General features: G+C 45.2%; 1 protein-coding gene across 2 annotated transcripts in view; it reads right to left on the reverse strand.

Annotated features, from left to right (window-relative positions):
• Positions 1-24,824, reverse strand: part of THSD4 (thrombospondin type 1 domain containing 4) — a 432,381-nt gene that overhangs the window by 215,711 nt on the left and 191,846 nt on the right. For both annotated transcript variants that reach the window (XM_066635874.1, XM_066635875.1), the window contains one exon: positions 16,081-16,217. In XM_066635874.1, coding sequence (XP_066491971.1) covers positions 16,081-16,217 — 137 coding nt within the window. The remainder of the gene's footprint in view (positions 1-16,080; positions 16,218-24,824) is intronic.

Consider the following 24,824-nt stretch of genomic DNA (forward strand, 5'->3'; position numbering starts at 1 on the left):
GGTGCAAAATGCAGAATTACGAGGTTGAAAAATGAACAAATGCACAATCAGTTGTGCTGCCAGGAGCCAAAGTAGGAAAATTTGCTTTTAAAAGGAAGGACAAGAAAAAGAAACTCTCAGCTAGTACATTAATTCATTCCCTTTTCTCTTACATGTTAACCCTGGAGCTCTCCTAATTAACTTCGGAGTATGCAGGTCAAGCAACAAACTGGAGTTGAAATTTGGCAGGAAAACAAATTCAGAAAGAATGCACCTGAATCCTGTGATGTTGCCATACCAGCACGGCTGCAGATATCTCCCCCATACCCAAAAAGATTCATAAGACAGGCATGCTGGATTTCAGTGATTGCGGCCCAAATAAGATGAAATGCGGAGGGACCTGTGATCAAATCTCCTGCAGAGACTTTTCTTCCTTGCAGTTCAAAGCAACTGCAGGGAGACATGGATCAGAGGAATATGACTGGAGAGGAGTGAGTGCTCACCTTCCACACACACCCCGTCTCACATCCCGCTTAAATCCCACCTCCACACTCCCTAACTGATATTTGCCCTGACATACAGTGTCCTGTATGTTTTTGCCCCACGAAAGGCTTGGGGCCAGATGTGCAACAAATAAACAGTCCAAGGGAAGGGATTGAACACTCACTTCTGCAATGCAGCTTCTCAGACTTTATGATAAGCTATCAAAAACATCTGATGTTTGCCCCATGCTAACTGGGCTAAGACTGCAATCCTGTGCACACTTACCTGGGAGTAAGTCCCACTGAACTGAACAGGGCTCACTTCTGAGTAGACATGCATAGGATTTTGCTGTGTAAGACACATTTTGGTTCTTTTATACTTAGGAGGGAGAGATCAACTGTCACTATTTACCCCAGCATGGTTTTTTTTTCTGCCAAACCTCTTTGCTGGTGCCTCTTTTGCACAGAACAACAATATAATTATGAATATGAAAAAAGAATGTTCGCCCTATGGGACAGAGTCCCATTTTTTCCCCCATTTCTTTTATTCTGTACCACTTGGTGAGCTTTTTTCCTGGAAAGCGGAACATAAATATTTCTGCTTTATTAATGATAATTCGCCAAACCGCTAACTAAAAACTACCAGCTTTTGTTTGTTTCTTAATTGAAAATTGAGGGGGGAAGATGCGTTGACATTTTCATCTATGGTTCTCATAACACCAATAGTGTAGCTATGGAGGTAGCTACTGTTAACACCAGTAGTGTAGCTATATGTAGCAGTGTACATATTGTGTAGTATAAAGCCACTTACACAATGTTAAGTACTGCATAGGATTTTGCAGTAGTTGCTTGCTGTGGGACAGGCCACTTAGGTCTAAAAGAAAAAAAACTCTTCAAAATCAGTAAACACGTTTGTTGTAAGCCATCATGGAAATATTTAAAATAAACACACCCAGAGAACCAGAAAGATCTGTCACTGGAAAGAACACGGCCATGAAACAGGGCTCTCAAGCAGCCTGGATAGCCATGGGTCCACACATTAAAACTTTCCACGATGATTCCCATCTCATTTGACTATCTTCTAATTCTGGGAGCAAATATGACATGCAGAGGGTCAAATTACTAGCTGGGTTGCTTTTTTTTTTTTTTAATCACAAACTCCTATCCTTCCCCACATCCATTCTCTACTTATCAGAAAGGCATTTTTCATACAAAATTTTCCATCCTTTTTTTTTTCACGTGAGGAAATCGGCCTTCAGAATTAACATCCCAAAAAGTCCCTCCGGGAACACCACCTGTTCAAGTATTTACCCATAACTCATGTGCAGACTAAACTCTACTGGATCGAAGGGATTAAAAAAAGTATATCCTCTCTAGACTATAAAGAACAGACCTCTACTGTCAACGGAACTGTCTGTAAGACCTAATAATCTTTCTTTGCCATCTCTAATTTCTATTATTTTAACAGCCTGCCAACCTGCAGCTATCATTACAAATACTGGCATGCTCCCGAGGAGGAAAAGTCAGACATCTGGGCAAACATTTTTCCATTCAGAGTATAACACAAAGCAGATCTTGGGTTCAAGCCCATCCTTGCCTTCCTATGAGAGAGAAGGAAACATACTATGAATGTATGTTTCCAATTAATGCCACACAGGAGTCTGTAAAAACTACAGACAAGCCTAATTAAAATAAAATACTGGCAGGGTGCAATTGAGGCTGCCAGCCGTGGGCACAGTATGATTTCTGACATACTGGTCAATTTTCATGTGCTATGAAGTACAGGGTGTGCATGGTTTTACACATACTCCGTGCTATTTTGCCTGAAACTACAAGGCAGCCAGTTTAGTGAAAGAGTTAACAGGGTGTCACAGCTCTCAGAAAATACTACATGAAATTGAGTACTACATCTGCGCAAGGCTGATTTTTACTAGAGGCATATTTCCAGAGGATCAAATGTTGTCTTCTTCAAAACAAAAGACAATTGCTCCTTGGCACAACCAAGCCTTTTTAAAAGATTCCATCATGGAATCCAACTTGTACCAGGTTTAAGTCACTGTCAAGGCAGAACTACTTGGTAATGATCCCAGTGGTGGCACAGGGAGGGGCAGGATTCAGATATGGTGCCATGTCGGGGTCACCTTTAAAAACACAGAAACATGCAAATTAACAAGCTGGTGGTTAGTTGCTGCCACCAGGAGAGTGAGGTTAGATGAGGTTCCTGGTCAGGAATTACCCATTAGTCAACAGACTTCCGTGCTGGGTTGTCTATGGAAAAAAGAGAGCAGGTGGGGACACATCTCAGATCTGACATTCCATACTCTTTCTATTTACTCCACACACCGGCATAGCTGGGTCTTCTTGCACCCTGAGCTGTGATGCTGAACTTTGCAACCCCACTCAGAAGTAATTTGTGGTGACGTGGTAAAGATACTGTGGTGGTGAGGAGGCCTTCTCGCTGCCACAGCACCTTCTCCAGCCAATACCTCGCTCCCCTCGCAGGCGCTCACTTGTAAACCATTGAGTGGCCAATGGCTTTTTCCAGTTTGTTTTTCCTTGTAAAAAAAGGGGGGGGGAGCTGTTGGCTGCTCAGAGGCTTGCAACTGCTCCAAGCAAGTACCGGCGAGGGGGACGCTGGAGTTGATGACATCCCTCCAGGCATACCAATCGGGGCCCAGTACCCCTTTGCCCCCCCTTAGCTATGCAAACGGCACATACACACACCATTCTTGGGTAGCATTGGTTGGAGAATTCTTAAGGAGGTGGGAGGCACTTGTTCTCTCTCACTCTTTCTCTGGTTGAAAAGATTAGGCAGGTTGTTTATTCAAAAGCAGGAAAGGTTTATTGGAACAAAAAAAGGGAAAATGGAAAACAGAAGACAACCAGCTAAATTCAGTACTTGAGACTGAAGCAGAGTTGAAAAGAAAAATAAACCAGTTTCTAACTAAACACCCCAAGCTCGCGTCTTCACTTATGATCAAGACGACTCAGCTTGTAGCCCTCGCCTGAAACGGGAAAGGGGTAAGATGCTTTGGGAATTAACCCTGTCTTTGTTGCTACAGTACCAGACTTCTTCCTGACCTGCCAGAATCTTCTTGCGCCGGTGGCCAGCTACTTTTAAACATGGATCAATGACCAGGTGTAAACTAAACTCACTGGGATCAGAAGGATTGCAGTCAGGAGCCTTTGCTTCCCTCTTGATTGCAGACAGGCTGCGGCTCTCTCTATACATCCTAAGTCTGCCTTTAGTATCTGCCGCAGAGCACTGGCAGAATGGTGAAGGTGACAGGCTGAATTTTAGAAGTGAAATTTCTTAAAAGGTTGAAAAATCAAAACAAGGGATGGAAAATGCAAGGAATAAAAGCAAGGTCCTGATCAGCTGACCATAGGAGAAAAGGGGAGGTCACAAAGGAAGGCAAGAATGTTAAAAGGAAATAAGACAAAAACTCTGGAGTAACAAACTAGGTATGTTCCCTACCCTACTTATTCAAACTGTTCCAGGATCCAGGTTCCAACTACTTGCCCTGCAGCAAGGCAAGTAGTTGAGCTGAGAAGCATCAGATGTTTCCAACTTCAGACTTGGGCAAATAAACAGAGGGATGTGTCAATGCCCCCACTTATAGCCTGTGGGCATTAACCATTGTTTTCCTATAGGATTGGTTATGGCTGGATGAGCTCCTGTTGTTCCTACCCTTGGGAATCAGGTGAGCTTCATCATTCAAATAAGCCAAATTCATTGTTCACCAGCTGGTGGGGGAAGAAGGAGGTCAACAACAACTAATGGCTACTGCAGCTGAGTGTCTCAGTAGCCTCTCCAGAGTGCTAAAGCATCACAAGAGCCCCTGGGGAGTTAGAAAGGTCCAAAACAGGGAATAAACACCTGACCAGTTCATAAACACACATGGTCCTTATTGTGTAGGACTGGTCAGGAGATAGAAGTATCTTCCAAACTGGTACACAGAAAGTCTGAGTAACAGAGTTGGAAAGTAGAAGCAAAAATGTTGCCTTCTACAAAGAGAATAAGGGTTGATCTGCTGGCTCAGAACCAAGTCATTCAAGCCCAGATTCCAATCACAGCCAACCAAAGGTCAATCTAGATTTGGCCTAACGCCTGATAAAGGAAGAAAGTGGTGATCAGAGGCCTTGTATAATTTATATTTGAGCCTTTGAAGCAGGTACTGGAACCCTACAGATTCTTCTTCCACTAAACAAAGTGAAATAGAGTCACTTCCTAGTCACTACATTAGGTTTTCAGGCCCAAGGTTGCTTACTTCATAAAAATGATTGTCCTGAGCCAGTGACGTCTACTCTGAATTCCTAAAAACCCACAGTTATTTTCCTGGCTGCCATTTATTTATGTAAACTAGCAAATCTCTCATTTTACACTAAGGATGCATTACCCGGCTCCGTTGACATGACATTGGATGTGGAGTGCCTTATACAAGCAGCCTCTGTATCTATGGTTTACTGAATTTCCTTCACCATAAATTCCTGTTGGAATTTCAGGATTTGATATACGGTTTTCCTCTGCATTAAGGGGTCTTGTTTTGTTTTTGCAAAAGGCAGTAAAGTTGAAATGGCTGCGTTCTCACTGAGGGCTCTTTCTTTAGCAAAAATTAAGTTATAGGCCAAGAGGGGAGCGGAGCAGCTCGGTTACACACCAAGGCAGAAACAACACAACGTTGACTGAAAGTGTCTGCATGAAACAGTGTTCAGAGAGGCAAGCAGGATCTCATGCTAATAAAGTTCATTTCATATACACTTAGGTAGCTTGCGAAGCCAGGTGACCCCTTTAGCAGATGCTAGTATGGGTGACTGGTGGGGTGGGGGTGGGAAGACAACCAGACCTAAGCCCTGGGCACAGTTCATTTGTGCAATCTCCACTGAAACAAACCAAAGATGTGAAAGACTTCTCATGCTTCTCTTGTACATTTCAGTGAGGTTTATATAAGAGATCTTCCCCCTGAATCCTTTCCCTGACAGAGGAAAGGGGTGGCATTTTCCATTACCATCGGAGATATGAAGGGTGTGTATGCTAGAAGGACCTTTCTGGTGTTGGCACCAGTATGCTGAAATGCCCTCCTTGCTGAGATCCACTAGGGTACTTCTCCTTCCTGTGATCAGACAACCCTCTCAACTAAGGGCCAAATCCTATCCAATTTTCCAGTGCCAGTGTGGCCATATCAGTGGGGCATGTGCTCCATCCTGCAGTGGGGAGGCAGTCACAGAGGCCTCCTCAAGGTATGGGAACATTTGTTCCCTTACCTCGGGGCTACATTGTGGCTACACCGGTGCTGGAAAGTTGGATAGGATTGGGCCCTAAGTTATCAAAGTAAGAATTTAATGGCTGGCTGCTTTTGAAGAACAATTTATACTCTTCCATTCCAAATTATCTATTTTCTAGAATTTTATATTGCAGGCATTATAATTGTGTGTGTTTTTTTTTAACCATTTCTTGTACTGAACTGTTGACATTTTGATATGCTATGAGCCACTTTGGATGGAAAATATGTACAGAAATGATGGATGAAAATTGATTAAATAAAACAAACCCAGTTTTACTCCTTACCAAAAATATTACCAGCCCAACTTCCAAGAGGTCTTTAAAACTGCTGAGAGTCAGTAAGATCTAAACACTCCTTCTGGAGTTCCACACACAATACAGACTTCATTCTTTAGTGCAGTGCGCCACTGTGTGGTCATACAATTGGCAGGCATACACACTTTAAAAAAAATCTATGCAGGAAAGATACCTTCTTAAGGCTGCTTTTACAATGCTTACACCAGCTGCCCATTCTGTCTGCGTTCGGTGGACGACATCACACTAACCTGGACAGAAGCAAAAGTCTTTCTTCATGCACCATGAATGTCCCATTGCTTGCTGCCACAAGATGTGGCAATGGTTTCTCAGTTTCCTCAATCACATGGGAGGTAGCGGTGGTTTGGATAAAGTGCCCCCCCATGCAATTAAGAAAATTCACATGGAAGGGGAGAAACAGGCCATGCACGTACAATTTCATGAGGCCAGTTCCAGTCCAACAGCTCAATCCTGAGCTTCCCGGAGCCTGCTGGGGCAGTGGCGTCAAAGCGGCTACCACCGTATCTAGAGGGCACTGGGAAGCAGCTGGAGATCTCCTCAGGGGAAGGAGACTTTCCCCCAGGGAAAGCCCCAAGCCCTGCAATGGGGCTTCTCAAGTCTGTGCCGGCTATTTAAGGTCTGTGTCAGGCCTTCCAGCCCAACATGGAGTTCAGGATATATTGGAGCAGAGCTCTGCCAATCCCATTCACCCCAGCTCCTCCCCCTGCCCCACCCCCAGAGGCTGCATTTCTGCCAGGCGGTCTCACTTACCCCTGTCCTCTTCCTGCTGGCGCTGGGCCTAGCACCTGATTGGCCCTGACCCTGTGCCAATGCTCCTTTCTCAGTGGGTGCCATAAATGTGCTTCATGGCATGTTTACAGCACCCAGTGCTGTGCTAGGTTTCAGCACCAGCTGAGCTTATAATTGAGACCTAAAAAAGTATCATCTAAATCAACCCACAGAAAGAGGAACAAATGTTTGCAGAAGCTGTTTCTCTATATGCAGTTCTTTATAAGCTGCTTCTCTATATGTCGCCAGAGACAATGGCGCAGGGGCAGTGATTTCATGAGATCACTTCCAGGTTCTCCCAATGACATCATTTTCAGGTTCTCCCAGAAGAGAAGGCAAAGGCAGTGGGGTAGCTTTGCCTTGAAAAGGTGAACGAATGGGGCAGCACCAAGATCACAAAGCCACCAAAAGAGGAGGCGGAGGCAGCTGCCTCTGCGTTCATGTGATCACACTGGTGGTATTGCTGCTTCTCTTGCCATCACCATCTTGTCTGGGCCTTGTATGCACCCCCTTCCAGAAAGGCACCCAGGGTGCGCGCACACACACCCCCACATGCCAAGCCACTGTCTATATGTGTGCTATGTGGAAGGTTTTGTTTTAATGAGTTTTGTGAACAGTTACTGTATATATTTGAGAGTGTGGTAGTGGGAGTGTATCAGGTCAAACGGAATCATGAAGATAAGCACCTCATAAAGATTATCTATGCCAACCTGAGGACAACAACAAAAAAAGGCATGCCATACAGTCACTAAAAACAGTTGCAACATCCACCAGTTGCAACTGGTGCCCTGGTGTTCTTTGTTAGCCTAGTTTAATGACATATCCACCAGATGGCACCAAATGCCAATTAACTATCCATGAAACCACTTTCTTGGAAATCCAGAAAATTGCAGACTGTAACACTATAAACTTTACAGTTCCACTGACCAATTTCAACTGCAGGCAACAGCTCTGTAATCCGGGAGCCTGTGACGGCAATAAAATTATGATTTAGTCTTCTGATTGTCATTTATAATGCAACTAAGGCTCTCGGGGCATCTCAGGTGAAGCTCCAGCTTTGGCCATATTGAGTCCACGCACAGCTGGCGCTCCAAGTCATAAACATCAGGACTGAACATGTTTCCGGGAGATGCCTTTAAATCATGCTTTACAGAGGAAGAGATATGTGTCTTTGGAAAGTCCACTACTCTATTCCAATAGCATCATTGACTCAGGCACTTTCCTTGAAACATCACAGCATCCTAGTTTTTGACGCCACTGATTCTTGGGGGGTATAGTGTTATAGTACTGCTAAGTTCACTGGCAGCCTGGCAGCTGGGTGGTGTGCCACACTCCCTACACAAGCAATCGCTTCTGCCATGCTCCCTGTATGCAGAAAGGAAGAAGGGGTGGAGCAGAAGATGAAGTCAGGAGGAGAGGAGCAGCAAGCTAGAATCTACTGAAAGTCAACTGATGCTTTGTTGAAAACAATAAATAGCACACCACAGGCATGCACAATAGGGATAACTAACCATGGAGGGGATATAATGTTCACCCCATTCATTCATGGAGGACATCAATGGCTATTAGTCACAATGACTACATGCTACCTCTAGGTTCGGAATCATCACCCTGACGACCAACTTCTGCAGGCAAAGGCTGCTTGCCTACATGACTTACTTCTGGGCTTCCCAGAGGCAACTCTCTGGTTACTGTGGGAAATACAATGTTCAGCTTGAAGAATCTTTGGCCTTTGACATGTTTTCCTCAGCATTTTGGCTTCTATTCAATGCATATTTAGAATGAAACACATACGGCACACAATACGGCCCCAACACCACCTTTTCTCCTGAATTTGTTGGATTGCTTTCCTCAGCTTGTGACCAAATCACATTCAGAGTTGACCTACTGGCAGATGCCATTAAAATAGGAGAGGTGGCAAGGAAACACAGACTATGATGATATCATGCCACAGGATGAAGAATCCTACATGACAGTGAGGGGGGGAAAGTGGGGAAGCGTGAGGGTGCCAGTTTTGGTGGCTTCCCCACATCGGGGAAGCATATTGTGCTGCCTTTAAGCTGCTTAAATCCCATTGAATTCAGTTATATGTAAGGCTCATTACTGCTACAGAGCATCTGATCAACACTAGATGTCCCTCTACACTGCTTCAGGTTGATGGTGGGAAAATACATACTCAGCATACATACAGACATATCCAGTCTAAGTTATAGGATCATTTTAGAAGGCCTTTTGCATTTTGGTACAAATGACCCAGTACAACATTCATAAATAGTAGTTGGCAACCTTCAGTCTCGAAAGTCTATGGTATCGCGCTCTGAATGGTGGTTCTGGAACAGCGTCTAGTGTGGCTGAAAAGGCCGATTCGGGAGTGACAATCCCTTCCACACTGGGAGCAAGTGCAGTCTGTCCCTGGTCTGTCTCCCTGGCTATGGCCTTCCTTCTTTGCCTCTTTGCCTCAGTCTGTTGTCCAAGTGTCTCTTCAAACTGGAAGAGGCCATGCTGCACAGCCTGCCTCCAAGCGGGCCGCTCAGAGGCCAGGGTTTCCCACCTGTTGAGGTCCACACCTAAGGCCTTCAGAAATGATGGAGTTGGAAGGGACCAAGACCATGTAGTCCAAATCTCCCGCCTATAGCAGAAATTCCTCCTAGAGCACTCTAGCAGGTGCCTATCAACCTCTGCCTGAAGATCTTCAGTGTGAGAGAATCCAACATCTTCCTCAGCAATCTGTTCCACTCCTGAACCGCCTTGTCCATCAAGAATTTCTTCCTGATGTTCAATAGGAATCTCCAATCTTGTCATTTGTACCCATGGATTCAGATGCATATCTATAAATTACAGTTTTTCCCAGAACCAGCCCATCCATGAAGTGAAAAATATTTGTACAAGCCTCAATCACATCCTGCCTTGATTTAGTGTCTGTTCTCTGCCCCCCTCCCCCCCCAAGGTGATATGGCCTGAATGCTGTAGCTTTTTGCTGTCAGGAAGCTGCTCCAGTTCTCTGATCATTTTGGTTGCCCTCATTTGCATCTTTTCCAGCTCTACAACATCCTTCCTGAGATGTGGCAAAGATAAATATAAAAAGCTGGCATTTTAGTCTATTAATAGCTGCAAAAAGTGTTTTGTTTGTTACTGGAAGAAATCAGTTTCACATCCTGTGACAGAATACGTTTTTATAGAATTTGGGATAATGCCATTATAGCCAAGATCATATTATCAGGGGCAACATCAGGGTTTGGCCAGGTCATACACTAAGAGCTCACACCCATCACAGCTGCCATCCAATGAGGACTATCCCTGAACTCTCAATGTATGTACCAGTGGAAGTGCCAAGTGCATTATTCAGAGGGTGGGTAAGGGTGCCATGGGGCACGAGTCACCTGGAGCCAGCAGTGTGTATTCTAATCTAGACAATTCCTTGAAGAATCACTGTCAAAAATGGTTCATAGATAAATGGGTAATGGGATGTGGAGAGTAAAGATGTTGCAAGCATTCCACCTGGGGTACATAAAACATTGTTCAAACATTTGTGACCAAATCAAGACAAGCATGAATGTGCCCACAAAGGGTTAAACCGCTCACAAAAGTTCATTTTTGTTCAACCTTTGCAAACCTTTGAGAGCAGCAAGTGGCATCACGATAGAGGTGCAGGAGGTGCAGACCACACCAGGTGACACCATGGGGGGGTGACACCAAAAGCTCCAGAGCCCAAGTCAGCTCAGAGCCAGGCAGACCTGGCCTCAGCCTGCTGGTAGTTGGTCAAGCCCGCTTCCAAAAAGGGCCAAAATTAAGCCTAGGAAGGGTGTGACTGTGGGAAGGTCAAGGTTTATTCCATACCAGCTACAGCCAGAAAAGTCTCTGAAGCTCTGGTTTACCAGACTTCCCCGGGCACAGTCCAGGTCTACCTGCTCCATAGCTGCCTGTCCAGCCTCCATCTTTTGCTCTCCATGAGGCCAAATCTACTTGATGGGAGGGAAGGAGATGGCTGGCCAGGCAGAACAGGTGCACCCAGAGCTCTGGGGGTGGATTTGGTCCATGGGGTTGATACCATTACCACACTGGATAACACTAACTTTACTGGTGCCATTAGGAGCAGCTGATGCTTATATAATTCCCCAGAAGTTGAACCCAAACCACCTGCCTTCTCAGAATCACAACCAAAGTGGGCTTCTATTCCCAACATTTTTCGATCCTCTGTGGGTACACTGGGGCTTTTTCAAGATCTCACATGAATGATTCACAACGGCTTGAGCATTTACTGACATCCATGTGGGACATGGGCAAAAGCTTGATTCAATTTCTCATGCAGCTGAGCCATAATGCGGAGTGAGTCAATTTGCAGGTACAAATAAGATGCCTGCCCACTGGTTTATAGCTTCACTATAAGGGTAAAGTTGCTAGTTTTAATCCAAGGTTTCCAATTCTACTCCCGAGGGATCAAAATTTCAGGAAACGCTGCCTTAACCAGTTAAACATTGGCCTTGAAACCATCTGGAAAAATGCAGAATAGACAAGCTCTAAATGCCTACCTAAAGTCTATTGCTGTCATTTTCCACCGTTGGTTTTACTACTCAGTCCTTTGGGATTTCCCCCATCCCATCCCATCCCTCCCACCCACTCACCCACCTCCACCCCACAGCAGTTCAATGTGCTCAATTCAGTTTTGATCTCGGGAGACCTACATCCTATTGTCGACATTCTGCTGCATTCCATCTCATCCCTGCCTCAACAAAACAAGTGGAAAAAAGAGTTACAACCCTCAAGGGAAAACTCTTGGATGCCCCTTTGCAGCAGAGTTCTGTTGGCAGGCTCTCCTCGTAGCTTTCAACTCCATTCAGAAGCTGTTTCCTGCACCCACCAAAGGCCAACACGCCTCTGTTTGGAAACAAAAAGTGTGATCTCTGCTGAAAGTATCCGGTCCTTGTTCAATCACATCTACAGTCCCCATGAGCAATCACAGGATAGCTGGATTGGCTAGCACCCATTTTGTCAAAACCCTACCACTGAACATTCAGTGGGGAAACACTGAGGTTTAGTTCATTTCTCCCCCTACTTTTTTAATAGTTAGAAAATTGATGGGCATAGGAAGTGAATTAAAAAATGGTTTATACATTGTCGTTTAAAAGAAACTTATTAAACAAAAGTTGACTATCTTAATCCAGGAAAAAAAAAGACAAGTATAGAGATTCCTTTCCTGTCAGAGTCCAAGCCAAACAGGTTGAAAGAAATCCAGTGGATTAGGCCATTTTGACAGAGACAGAATAAAGAATAACCTAGAGCCAAACTATACATTATGTTAAATGCATAGCTTAGTCCTGTGTGTGTGTTTTTCCTTTTGTAAAAAACTGCTGCAAGAGGGACTGATCAGGACTGGGGCCAAAGCATAATGTAAAAGGGTATTTAAACCCTTTCCCCTTGAGCCACAACATCCATTTCTTCCTCCAATTCCCTCCATGGGAATATTGGCCATTAGCTGCAGGGATTAGCCAGGTGGGGGATGGTTGAGAGCTCTCCTAACCAGGCCAGACTCTGTGCCTTCAATGCTGGTGGCTGTGGTAGCATTCAGTGCACCACTAGAGAGCAGAGGGTAGCACCATAGGGTGCCCAAGACCCACCAGAAATTGGGTCACTACCCACACTACCCACAGGGAAATGCTATCTTACCCAATCGGCTCAGCGGGCTGGAGGAAGGTAGCAGGCAGACACAGGGTGGGGGACATCCCTTGTCAGTTCATTACTCCTCACCAAGTCGCTGCTCAGAGTGCTTCTGTCAGTCTCTTTTTCTAAAAGTGGGCAAAGTTTGGGGTAGGTCTCTTTCCTCCCTACCTCTCTTTCTTAGACATGACGTCGACAGATCCCCTTTCAGCAAACTATCCACAGGGTGTACTGATGCTCCACAGTTTTCTGCTTCAGCTACAGAACAGTGTCGTAGCTAGTGGGGGGCTGGGGCGGTCTGCCCCAGGTACCACCCTTGGGGGGGGTGACACCACAAATGCCCCAATATTGCTAACATCACAAAGGTTAGGAGTAACCCCATCATGCCATATACCGTTGGATGTGGAATTTCCAGCAGAATGCAATGCAAAACACCAGAGTGAAATGTCTCCTTTCCATCAAAAGTTATGGCCAAAAAACTGGAAACCCAAAAATGCATGGAGTCCTATGGAAAGTGAAACCAAGCCATATCGTGCATTTACTCGCAAGTAGGCAGACTTGCCTTAGAAAGGGCAGGCTGAGAGGAATCCAAAGATACCAGAATGGTTCCTGTCCAATGAAAGCAGCCCCCAAAAAACACCCAAGAAGGAAGTCCCTCCCCAAGCAGACAAATGTATTGAGCCCTATAGAAAGCGAAAGGAAGCCACGTGGTCGTGTTTACTCGTGAGTAGGCAAACGTGCCTTGGCTCCTGGTCAAGTTGGGCACAGGGGAGTGCAAGGCTAGCTGCATGGTCCCGATCTGATGAAAGTGGAGCTCAACAAATGCTCCAGAATGCAGCCCCTCCCCCAAAGAATAAAACAGAGGCTTCAGCTGTAAGGTGAATTTTTACTTGTTTTTAGACTTGCAAAGCTGGGTGAGTCCTGATAGTAATATGCTTACTCTCCCCCCCCCAGCCTATATCCCCCACAATCTCCCTTTCTCCCCCCCTCCAAGCCTGGATCCCCCACAATCTCCCTTTCTTCTCCCCTCCAAGCCTGGATCTCCCAAAATCTTCCTAGCGACCAAAATTCTGGAAATTGTGGCTTTTAGGAATAATACCATCCTATTATATACCATTTTATGCAGAATTCCATCCATTGCTTGGGGGAAAATATTCACTGCATTTATTTTCTGGCCATTATTGTTATTCATTTCATGCCATGACTAATAGTAACTCTGTCTCACATACCTCACAGGGTTGTTGTGAGGACAAAATAAGGGGAGGAACCACGTACACCACCCTGAGCTGCTTAGAGGAAGGGTGGTATAAAAATGTAGATTAATTATAAATAAATAAATAAATAAATAAATAAATAAATAAGTCATATAGGGTGACACAATTTTATGGGCCCTGGGTGTCAAATGACCTAGCTATGCCTCTGCTACAGAACAAGAGACCCATAACTGAGCTCCACACATATCTATCATTTACAAAGAACATTCAAAGCTTCTAACTATGCTCTGAATTGCCAAAAATAAAGCTGAAGAACATGTGTGATATTGTCCAGATGTGGACAAGTGGGAAGCAGAGGAGAAAGCTGGGATGAGAGGAAAACTGGGCCTCTATCCAAAAGATAGAAATATGTCTTCTGGCATGGCAAAACAGTTGAAAGTGCAGGCCATACGGTCAAGCAGCAGATCAGCAGTGGGTATCAGATGACCTGCACAGGCCCCTGATCTGACCATTGCCTCAGCTTCCCCCCTCCACAAGTTACGGCTCCTCCTCTTATTCTCTGTACCCTTCCCACTTTAAAATGCAGAGCCTGGGGAGGAGATGAGGAACTGTGTGCAATAGATAAATGAGCTAGAGTGTCTCCCAAGAGAAACATGTCCCAAGAGACACTCTAGGCTACCACTCTCATCCTCTTGACACAATTCCCCTGAAGGCTTTTCCCTTTTTAAAAGAGAAGAGCAGGAAGAGAAGGGAAGGAAGCCAAAGGAGTAAAAACAGCAAAAAGGGGGCAGCAGCTACTCACTGTTGACTCCAATGAGGGGGAGCAGGGAGGTCTTGAGTTCATCCTGCCCCATCCCCCAGATCAGTTTTCCAAAGTGAAAAACAAAATAATGTTCACGTGCTTGAATAAGCCCCATTATTCTGCTTGGTGATGGTAAATTTCTATGCACTTAACGAGATAATAAGAACTCCAAGAGAGATTTTCCACTCACCAAAAGAATCAGCTATACTATAGCAAAGATGCTAATAAGAATCTTATTATAGGAGATGAAGGTTCATTTTGGGAAGGTGGGACATCAACCACTTTGGCCCCAGATCGCTTACTGATGCTCAGAAGAAAGCATCAGGGGCAAAATCTTGAAACAGCTTTCCCCTGAGGTGTACCCATCAGCCACATGGAAAAATCATTTTACCTGGGAACCTAGATACTACAGCAATACCAAATGTCATGTTCTTGCCATTAGGTCTCAATATGCAAATTTGGAAAGAGTAGCAGAGAGCACCAAACATTTGAGAAGTAGCCAGATATTTCCAAACATTCCCTGGCGTCATCAAGAGTTGCACAGCCATATCTGAGTCAGGTCTACTTTGACATTAAACTCACTGTGTTCTGTGGGGCTCACTCCCAAGTAACTCTGCACAGGACCAAAGCCTCCATTTGCATATTCTTGGTGCTAGGTCATAAAATTCCACACTGTGTCCATGTAAAACAACTCACAACAATTACTGTCTAATTCCCAAACTGGAAACAGCTGCTGCAGAACAGTATCCAAGAGGATGAGATACAGAACAGGAAAGCCCCCAGTTCAAATCTCATCTCTGCCATTTAGTCACGAGGGGGACTGTATGCCAGTCATTCAATCGGCCCCCTTCCCCACAATAAGGGTACCTCCCTTAAAGAGTTGCTGTAAGGATTGCAAAATGGATAGCGTCTGTGGCATGCTTTGAACACTTTAAGAGCTACAAAAATGGGATGCATTTTTTATTGAGGGTAAGGATCAAAAGAGATGTAACATCAAAAGCACATTTGCTTCCCTATCTCATGGTTGTTTTTTTTCCCCAGTCACATATGCCTTTTTTCCCCTTCTCCATCAGATGCACAAAGTTTCAGCCACACAACTGGTTTCCCTGTCAATTTTCCAATCAGCTCTCAGTCAAAATTAACACATAACCATAAAGACAACTGAAGTGCATGCCCAGAACTCGGGGGCTACAACAATCTTGGTGGAGGTAAAGCGGTGAATACGGGATTATCCAAGACGAACAACAGGGCACACAAACAGAGAAGATCATGGATGAGAATTCACAAAAGAAGAGGCACATGTTATGAGAGAACCAGATAGCTGTTCACTTAAGCGGGACCCCAAAAGTAGAGATGTAATTAACAACACATCTGTTTGAATGCAAAGACTGGCATGTTGGTTTTTTGAATCGCATAATTTAAAAAAAAAAAAAGGGAAAAAAAGAAATATGAAATATCCAGAAGAAAAACCACTTTTCACCCTGGGCAAACCCATTCGTAAAAACCAGTCACATAGATGAGAACACACAACGTCTTGAGTTTGACATGCCATTTTTCAGGGGAGGCCAGCATTCCTCTTACCTTGCACTGCCCGGACACACAGATAGATGTTCCATTTTGGTCACAGGGTGTCCCATCAATGACCTTCTCTGCTTGCCTCACATAGAATCGGTAGCCAACCGCTCTGCAGTTAAGTTCACATTTCTGACTGCCCTTAACTGAAAGAAAGAAAGAAAAAGCCATGAGCAGGAATAGGGTGGGCTGCAAATATGAACAAAGTATATGATTCATAACATAGACAATCTCAAAGACAGGCTTGGGTGGAAGAAAGCCAACAAGAGAAAGGAAATAAGAGTTCCTCTTCTCCATGAGAAGTTTGCCTCCCTTCATATTTGTTACTTTTGGGGAGCTAACCTGCAGCTTCTGCTTTCTTTTGTGGAGAGGTTTATGAGACACATTCTGGTATCCCACTGAGCTCCACTGATCTGGAGCTACAGATCAAACAGTTTCTCAAAATTTAGGAAACCTCCACCAGAACACACACAGTACATCAGTTTGCACACATGCATTTTATAACTGCAGCATATCACAGGATCTTGAAGTTCAGGTGATGATCTGGGTTAAGAATGAGTGAGATAAATATAGAGCAGATTCACATACGTTGTGGCAAATTTCTGTACAATTGCTTGCTCAACGATTCCTAATAAAATTCTAAGATTCCATACCTGGCAGTCTTGGGTCACCAGGGGCAGTCTAAGACCTGCTAGCATCTTGAATCAATGTGCTAAATGCCTCTTCCCATACCTGGTGGTGCATTAGCAAAGAGATACCACCAGGGTCCTTCTCCCCCGCTCTCGTTCCTCTTTCCATGCTCCGTGAATATGAAAACGACAAGAGGGGAGTGGAAGCAGTGGCGTCACTAGGGTTCGCATCACCTGGTGCAGGATGCCAGTGCATCACTCCCCATGCAGTGGGTGGGGCAACACCCCAGGTGGTGGGCGTGGCGATGTACCATCACTCCGCCCCCACTGGTTTTTTGGCTATTCCTTTTGATAGAACAAAGATAGAATAGAGGATGGGGAGGTTAGAGAACAAGACAAAGGCAGGGTAGGAGAAGAAATTGGCAAAGGTAGCGTGATGGGATGTGATAGACGGTTTGGCACAATGAGAGGATGCGGGGACAAAGGAGCGAATAAGCAGCCCATCCTAGGGCATTCCTTGTACAAATGCTTTTATGCGAATGCCCGAAGTCTACGAGCAAAGGTGGAAGAACTGGAATGTCTGATGACAAGGGAAAACATTGACATGGTGGGCATAACGGAAACCTGGTGGAATGCGGAGAATCAGTGGGATACCGCAATCCCGGGCTATAAACTACAGGAGGGACAGGCAGGGTGTTGGAGGTGGGGTGGCCCTTTATGTTAAGGAAGGGATAGAATCCAGCAAAGTAGAGATTGAAGGTGGGTCCGACTCCACTGTAGAATCTCTGTGGATTAAATTACCAGGCTTGTGCAGCGATGTAATACTGGGGGCGTGCTATCGTCCTCCAGACCAGAAATCGGATGGGGACTTTGAAATGAGGAAACAGGAGGTGACAAGGAGGGACAGGGTTGTAATCATGGGGGACTTCAATTATCCTCATATTGACTGGGTCAATTTGTGTTCTGGTCACGATAAGGAAACCAGATTTCTTGACGTGCTAAATGACTGTGACTTAGAGCAGCTAGTCACGGAGCCCACCAGAGGACAGGTGACTCTGGATTTAATATTGTGCGGTATGCAGGACCTGGTTAGAGATTTAAACGTTACTGAGCCATTGGGGAACAGTGATCATGCTGCGATCCGTTTTGACATGCATGTTGGGGGAAGAATACCAGGCAAATCTCTAACAAAAACCCTTGACTTCCAACGGGAAGACTTCCCCCAAATGAGGAGGCTGGTTAGAAGGAGGTTGAAAGGGAGGGTAAAAAGAGTCCAATCTCTCCAGAGTGCATGGAGGCTGCTTAAAACAACAGTAATAGAGGCCCAGGAGAGGTGTATACCGCAAAGAAAGAAGGGTTCCACTAAATCCAGGAGAGTGCCCGCATGGCTAACCAGCCAAGTTAGAGAGGCTGTGAAGGGCAAGGAAGCTTCCTTCTGTAAATGGAAGTCTTGCCCTAATGAGGAGAATAAAAAGGAACATAAATTGTGGCAAAAGAAATGTAAGAAGGTGATATGGGAGGCCAAGCGAGACTATGAGGAATGCATGGCCAGCAACATTAAGGGGAATAATAAAAGCTTCTTCAAATATGTTAAAAGCAGGAAACCCGCCAGACAAGCGGTTGGCCCTCTGGATGGTGAGGGAGGAAAAGGGGAGATAAAAGGAGACTTAGAGATGGCAGAGAAATTAAATCTTTGCATCTGTCTTCACAGCAGAAGACCTCGGGCAGATACCGCTGCCCGAACGGCCCCTACTGACCGAGGAGTTAAGTCAGATAGAGGTTAAAAGAGAAGATGTTTCAGTCCTCATTGATAAATTAAAGATCAATAAGTCACCGGGCCCTGATGGCATCCACCCAAGAGTTATTAAGGAATTGAAGAATGAAGTTGCAGATCTCTTGACTAAGGTATGCAACTTGTCCCTCAAAACGGCCACGGTGCCAGAAGATTGGAGGATAGCAAATGTCACGCCTATTTTTAAAAAGGGAAAGAGGGGGGACCCGGGAAACTATAGGCCGGTCAGCCTAACATCCATACCGGGAAAGATGGTAGAATGCCTCATCAAAGATAGGATCTCAAAACACATAGATGAACAGGCCTTGCTGAGGGAGAGTCAGCATGGCTTCTGTAAGGGTAAGTCTTGCCTCACAAACCTTATAGAATTCTTTGAAAAGGTCAACAGGCATGTGGATGTGGGAGAACCCGTGGACATTATATATCTGGACTTTCAGAAGGCGTTTGACATGGTCCCTCACCAAAGGCTACTGAAAAAACTCCACAGTCAGGGAATTAGAGGACAGGTCCTCTCGTGGATTGAGAACTGGTTGGAGGCCAGGAAGCAGAGAGTGGGTGTCAATGGGCAATTTTCACAATGGAGAGAGGTGAAAAGCGGTGTGCCCCAAGGATCTGTCCTGGGACCGGTGCTTTTCAACCTCTTCATAAATGACCTGGAGACAGGGTTGAGCAGTGAAGTGGCTAAGTTTGCAGACGACACCAAACTTTTCCGAGTGGTGAAGACCAGAAGTGATTGTGAGGAGCTCCAGAAGGATCTCTCCAGACTGGCAGAATGGGCAGCAAAATGGCAGATGCGCTTCAATGTCAGTAAGTGTAAAGTCATGCACATTGGGGCAAAAAATCAAAACTTGAGATATAGGCTGATGGGTTCTGAGCTGTCTGTGACAGATCAGGAGAGAGATCTTGGGGTAGTGGTGGACAGGTCGATGAAAGTGTCGACCCAATGTGCGGCGGCAGTGAAGAAGGCCAATTCTATGCTTGGGATCATTAGGAAGGGTATTGAGAACAAAACGGCTAGTATTATAATGCCGTTGTACAAATCTATGGTAAGGCCACACCTGGAGTATTGTGTCCAGCTCTGGTCGCCGCATCTCAAAAAAGACATAGTGGAAATGAAAAAGGTGTAAAAGAGAGCGACTAAGATGATTACGGGGCTGGGGCACCTTCCTTATGAGGAAAGGCTACGGCGTTTGGGCCTCTTCAGCCTAGAAAAGAGACGCCTGAGGGGGGACATGATTGAGACATACAAAATTATGCAGGGGATGGACAGAGTGGATAGGGAGATGCTCTTTACACTCTCACATAATACCAGAACCAGGGGACATCCACTAAAATTGAGTGTTGGGCGGGTTAGGACAGACAAAAGAAAATATTTCTTTACTCAGCGTGTGGTCGGTCTGTGGAACTCCTTGCCACAGGATGTGGTGCTGGCGTCTACCCTAGACGCCTTTAAAAGGGGATTGTACAAGTTTCTGGAGGAAAAATCCATTACGGGGTACAAGCCATGATGTGTATGCGCAACCTCCTGATTTTAGAAATGGATTATGTCAGAATGCCAGATGCAAGGGAGGGCACCAGGATGAGGTCTCTTGTTATCTGGTGTGCTCCCTGGGGCATTTGGTGGGCCGCTGTGAGATACAGGAAGCTGGACTAGATGGGCCTATGGCCTGATCCAGTGGGGCTGTTCTTATGTTCTTATGTTCTTAACACATTCTGCATGAAATTACCCATTTATTGACATATAACATGATGGTATTATTCCTCCAAACTGTGATTTTAGTGATTTTGGTCACTAGTGGTGTCACCCCCCCCAGGTGACAACTTACTAACACCTTATTGCAGCAGTTCTCAAACTTTTAGCACTGGGACCCACTTTTTAGAATGGCAATCTGTCCAAGACCCACCAGAAGTGATGTCACGGTAGAAGTAGAAGTGACACCATCAGGCAAATTATGTATAAATAAAGTAAAACAAATAATTAAATAAGCAGAAGCCAGCCCTGTTCCACAAAGTGAATTTCCTCTGTAGCCTGCCTGCAATAACACCCCCCTCTCCAAAACCAGTAAGGTTTTCAGCTCTACCCAGTGCCCAGTTCAATTTAAGAACTTCTTTTTAAACCAGATCACTGTCAGGATCCACCTGGCTTTGCAAGTCTCAAAAAGGTTCACCTTATCAGCTGAAGCCTCTGTTTTGATCCTTTTTAGTGGGGGGGGGGGAGGCTGCCTTCTGGAGAATTTGTTGAGCTCCAGTTCCATCAGATCAGGACCATTCTGGTGGCTTCACATTCCCCTTTGCCTGGCCTGACCACCAGCCAAGGCACGTTTGTTTACTCGCAAGTAAACGCGACTGTGAGGCTTAGTTTCGCTTTCCATAGGGCTCAATACATTCGTCTGCTTGGAGGGAGGGACTTCCTTCTCAGGTGTTTTTTTGGGCTGCATTCATTGGATCAGGACCACTCTGGTGTCTTTGGATTCCTCTCAGCCTGCCCCTTCCGACAGACTAAGGCAAGTTCGCCTATTAATGAGTAAACGCGCGATGCGGCTCGGTTTCACTTTCCATAGGGATCCATGCATATTTTGTTCTCCAGTTTTTTTGGCCATAACTCTTGATAGAAAGGAGATATTTCACTTTGGTTTTCTTGACTGCATTCTGCTGGAAATTCCGCATCCAACGGTATATAGCATGATAGGGTTACTCCTAACCATCGCGATTTTAGCGTGTCAACCCCCCAGTGCACGTCACCCTCCCTGTGCGCGTCACCCAGTGCAGCCCGCACCACCCGCACCTCCTAGCGACACCACTGAGTGGAAGACAATGTGTGGAGAAGTGAACAGAAACTTCCTCTGTTGTTTCCCTTGCGTCGACCTAGATTGTAAGCTCTTTGGGCGCAGGGATCTATTCTCTCATTTTATAAAGGGTCATAAAACATTGCCAGCACCAAATCATAACTGCGTGATCAGATCAACTTGGCCCACATGGAAATAGCCATGATGCAGAAGAATTTCTACTCAGGAGTTTCAGCTCCTTGTATTAATTTTTTTTTTATGCTGTCCTGAGTCTTCTCAGGAAAACTATCTAGTCTTCAAAGCCAAGCACAAGCTCTCAGCTTGGATTAATACTGATTACTGGCTGTGGAGCTCACAGAATTAACAGGACCATCAGAGAAAATCTGGTCCTTGTCAGAACTTGCTCAGAAGCAGCTGGGCTGCGGCTCACTCAGCTGCCTTTATGAGCGTATTTGTGATTGATTATACAGTGGTCAGAGTTCTAATGAAGAAAGAATGGGGAGGGGGAGGAAGTACGAACAGGTAACTCTTTAATTAACTCTGTAAGAGAACAATAACTCTTTAATAGCACCTTTTTAACAGGCCTTCTTCTACCCTCAAAGACAGAATCCACTGGCTGTTGTTGTTGTTAACACAGGCGCTGGGGTGGTGCGGTCTGAGTAGGACTGGGGAGCTCTGGGTTCAAATCCTTACTCTTTCAATGAGTCTACTGGGTGACCCTAGGTTACTCACAATCTCTCAGCCTAGCCTACCTCACAAGGCTGTTGTGAGGGTGAAAGCTTTTCCTCCACACTTCCTCTTTTGCTTTGTTCCCCTTGTCCTTTTGTTAAATCCAGAGAGTGTGAAAGGAAATTGAGCAGCAGGATGGTGGCAACAGAAATGGTGAAGGTTTGAGCTTTGGTGCACCACTAGAGAAAGAGAGGTAGCATTTGACACCCCTTCTCAAGCGCAGCCAGATCTCAGGTCACAGGCATAGGCTGGGTTTTGACTAAGGGTGCAATCCTAACCCCTTATATCAGTGCTTTCCAGCACTGGCATAGCGGTGCCAATGGGACGTGTGCTTCATCCTGCAGTTGGGTGTCACTCACAGAGGCCTCCTCAAAGTCAGGGAATGTTTGTTCCCTTGCCTCAGAGCTGCACTGCCCTTATGTCCGTGCTGGAAAGCACGGACATAAGGGGTTAGGACTGCACCCTAAGAGAGACAAGACAACACCAAATAAATCTGACCTAAGATGAACACTATTCTGAAAGATCAGATTAGGCTTCGGGTTGAGAACGCATGCTACCAAAACGCTTATACAATTCTCTTTTCTCACTCTGTTTGCAAGCGTAAGCCTTTGTGCCTAAGAACTAAAGCCTTTCATTTCATTTCCCTGACACTTGAATCCTCCTTGAAAATGTGGTCTTAAGAGAATGCAATGAGAAGGAATCAATTCCCTTTAAAGGATTATTGTATTTCACAACCCTCCTGTTGAGGTGGCAGCAGCTTTACCAGAATTAACCGGAGCACTGAGAATGGAAGCACCTGGTGAATTTTTTTTTCCCCAGACATCACATCCTAAATCTCAGAGGGCTTAATGCTTTGGGGGTTTCTCAAGGGTGCATTTAAAAGATTTTCTTTTAGAATGTCCTTAATGGCCTGCAAAAGCTTTGCAAGGGGTGATGGCCAAGCAGTTGTGTGTTTCTGTAAGTTGGAGATTTAAAATTCTAGGTTGCTGTTTGATCCCTTACCAATTTTTTTTCCCTAAAAAAAGTTGCATAGTTGTTGTTTTTTTCCCTAAAAATGTTGCATAGTTACAGCAGCTTACTTCTCATGGGTCTTTCAATTGCAAAAGAAGAGGACATCTTATTTGATTTAAACTTACTCTGCAAATGAAAGACTACCTTCTATTAACGCAGGGCCACTAAATCGAACTGGAAGTCCTACACTTCCAAAGCTGGAGCACAAAAAAGCGGCAGGTGAACTACTTTCTGCTCACTTTTAGCAGGTGGAAAGCAAATCTGTTGGGGTTTGCATCCACGGCAGGCTGGAGGGCAGCAGTGGCAAACTCGGGGTGAAGGGCACCCCAAATCCACTGTGCTCTTGCCACACACACACACCCCCACAATCTACTGCTGATGAAACCTCCATCATGTTGCCTAATGGATAGGTTGCCCCTGTCTGACAGAATCCTTCCCAGATGGACTTCCGTTACTCATACCTGAGTGTCGTCGTCGTCCCGTTCCGTTCCCCCCCCCCCAAAAAAAAGAAGCAACTGAGAGCCAGCCATTACAATAGAAAAGGGCGCCAATGCTTCCATTTTCCACATACTGGAGTTAGACACAGATCCCCTTGTCCAAGCCTTTGCTAATGAGTCAGTGAGCAAAGTCAATGTCTGTTGGTCAGTTCATAAAAAAGTACAAAATGGTTGCTGCACGGAGCTGTGAAGGATTGAGTTTCCAAGCTATCAAGCCTGCCTACACCCTGATCCAATTGTCATCTTCCAAAATAGTTTGTTTTGCTTGGATTTCACATGTTATTCTGCCTTTCTTGGCCAAGTGGCTTGTAACATAGTAGCTATCGTGGATAATTGGAAACTTCCTTCTCCTTTGGCACTGGACTTTCTTTGTTTCCTGCAGAGCTAGAGATGAAAGCACAATGACCTCAGCAGCAGCAGTGTAACTTGGAGCTAAATAGGGTGGGGAGGTGGAGGCTGGAATGGATGCCAGCTCCATTGTCCTCCTGACCCTGAAAGGGAAGACCACACCTCTGGAGCAAAAGCTCCCCTCTCAGTTTGCCAGGTACACTTCCCAGAGAAGCCACCCTAAAAACACTGTTAGTGATGTAGGGAGCTCTCAAGCAGGAATGCTTGAAAAAGTGAACACCCCTGTGGCATGCTTGCAAGAATAACGGAGACAGAGGCCACCAGAATTTCAGGGCCCTAGCAGCCAGGGTGATCAGACATTCTCTTTTCCCAGGACATGTCCTCTTTTTGAGCCTCATGTCTTGGAAAAGAACTTAAATGTCCTCCTTTTCCCTGTGAGCAGGCAGCACATAGCCTTCTTGTAAATTAATAAATTAAACATAATAAATTATATGCAATAGGGTTTTAAATTTAATAAGTAATATAGTGTTTAAATTAACCACATGAAATCAATATATGAGTGTTTTTAGCTTTTATTTTGTCATGTCCTACATTTTTCTTGGATGCACTACATTTTGGGGTCCCTTGTCCTCTTTTGGGTTATGACATCTAGTTATCCTGACTAGTAGCATATTTTCCTTGGGAAACTAGGACCAGGACTCCCAGTTCCAGCATTCCCAGCAATTATTATCTGCACAATTTCCACCTAGGAGAGGGCGCTCAGAGGTTCTTCTCCTGGGCTGAAATGAGAAAAGTTGCATTTTTAAAATTTAATTTTTATTTATTTATGTCTCCAAACTCAGAAGTTTGATGCCATTGCCAATCACTTCTGGGAGCCACGCACAGAGAACACAGTGCGCAGAGCCTCACGGGTTCCAACACTTTGGGAACCGTTGCCTTGGGCCATTCTAGGGCCACCACT

This window comes from Tiliqua scincoides, chromosome 8 (genome assembly GCF_035046505.1).
Source record: "Tiliqua scincoides isolate rTilSci1 chromosome 8, rTilSci1.hap2, whole genome shotgun sequence".
Classification (NCBI taxonomy): Eukaryota; Metazoa; Chordata; class Lepidosauria; order Squamata; family Scincidae; genus Tiliqua; species Tiliqua scincoides.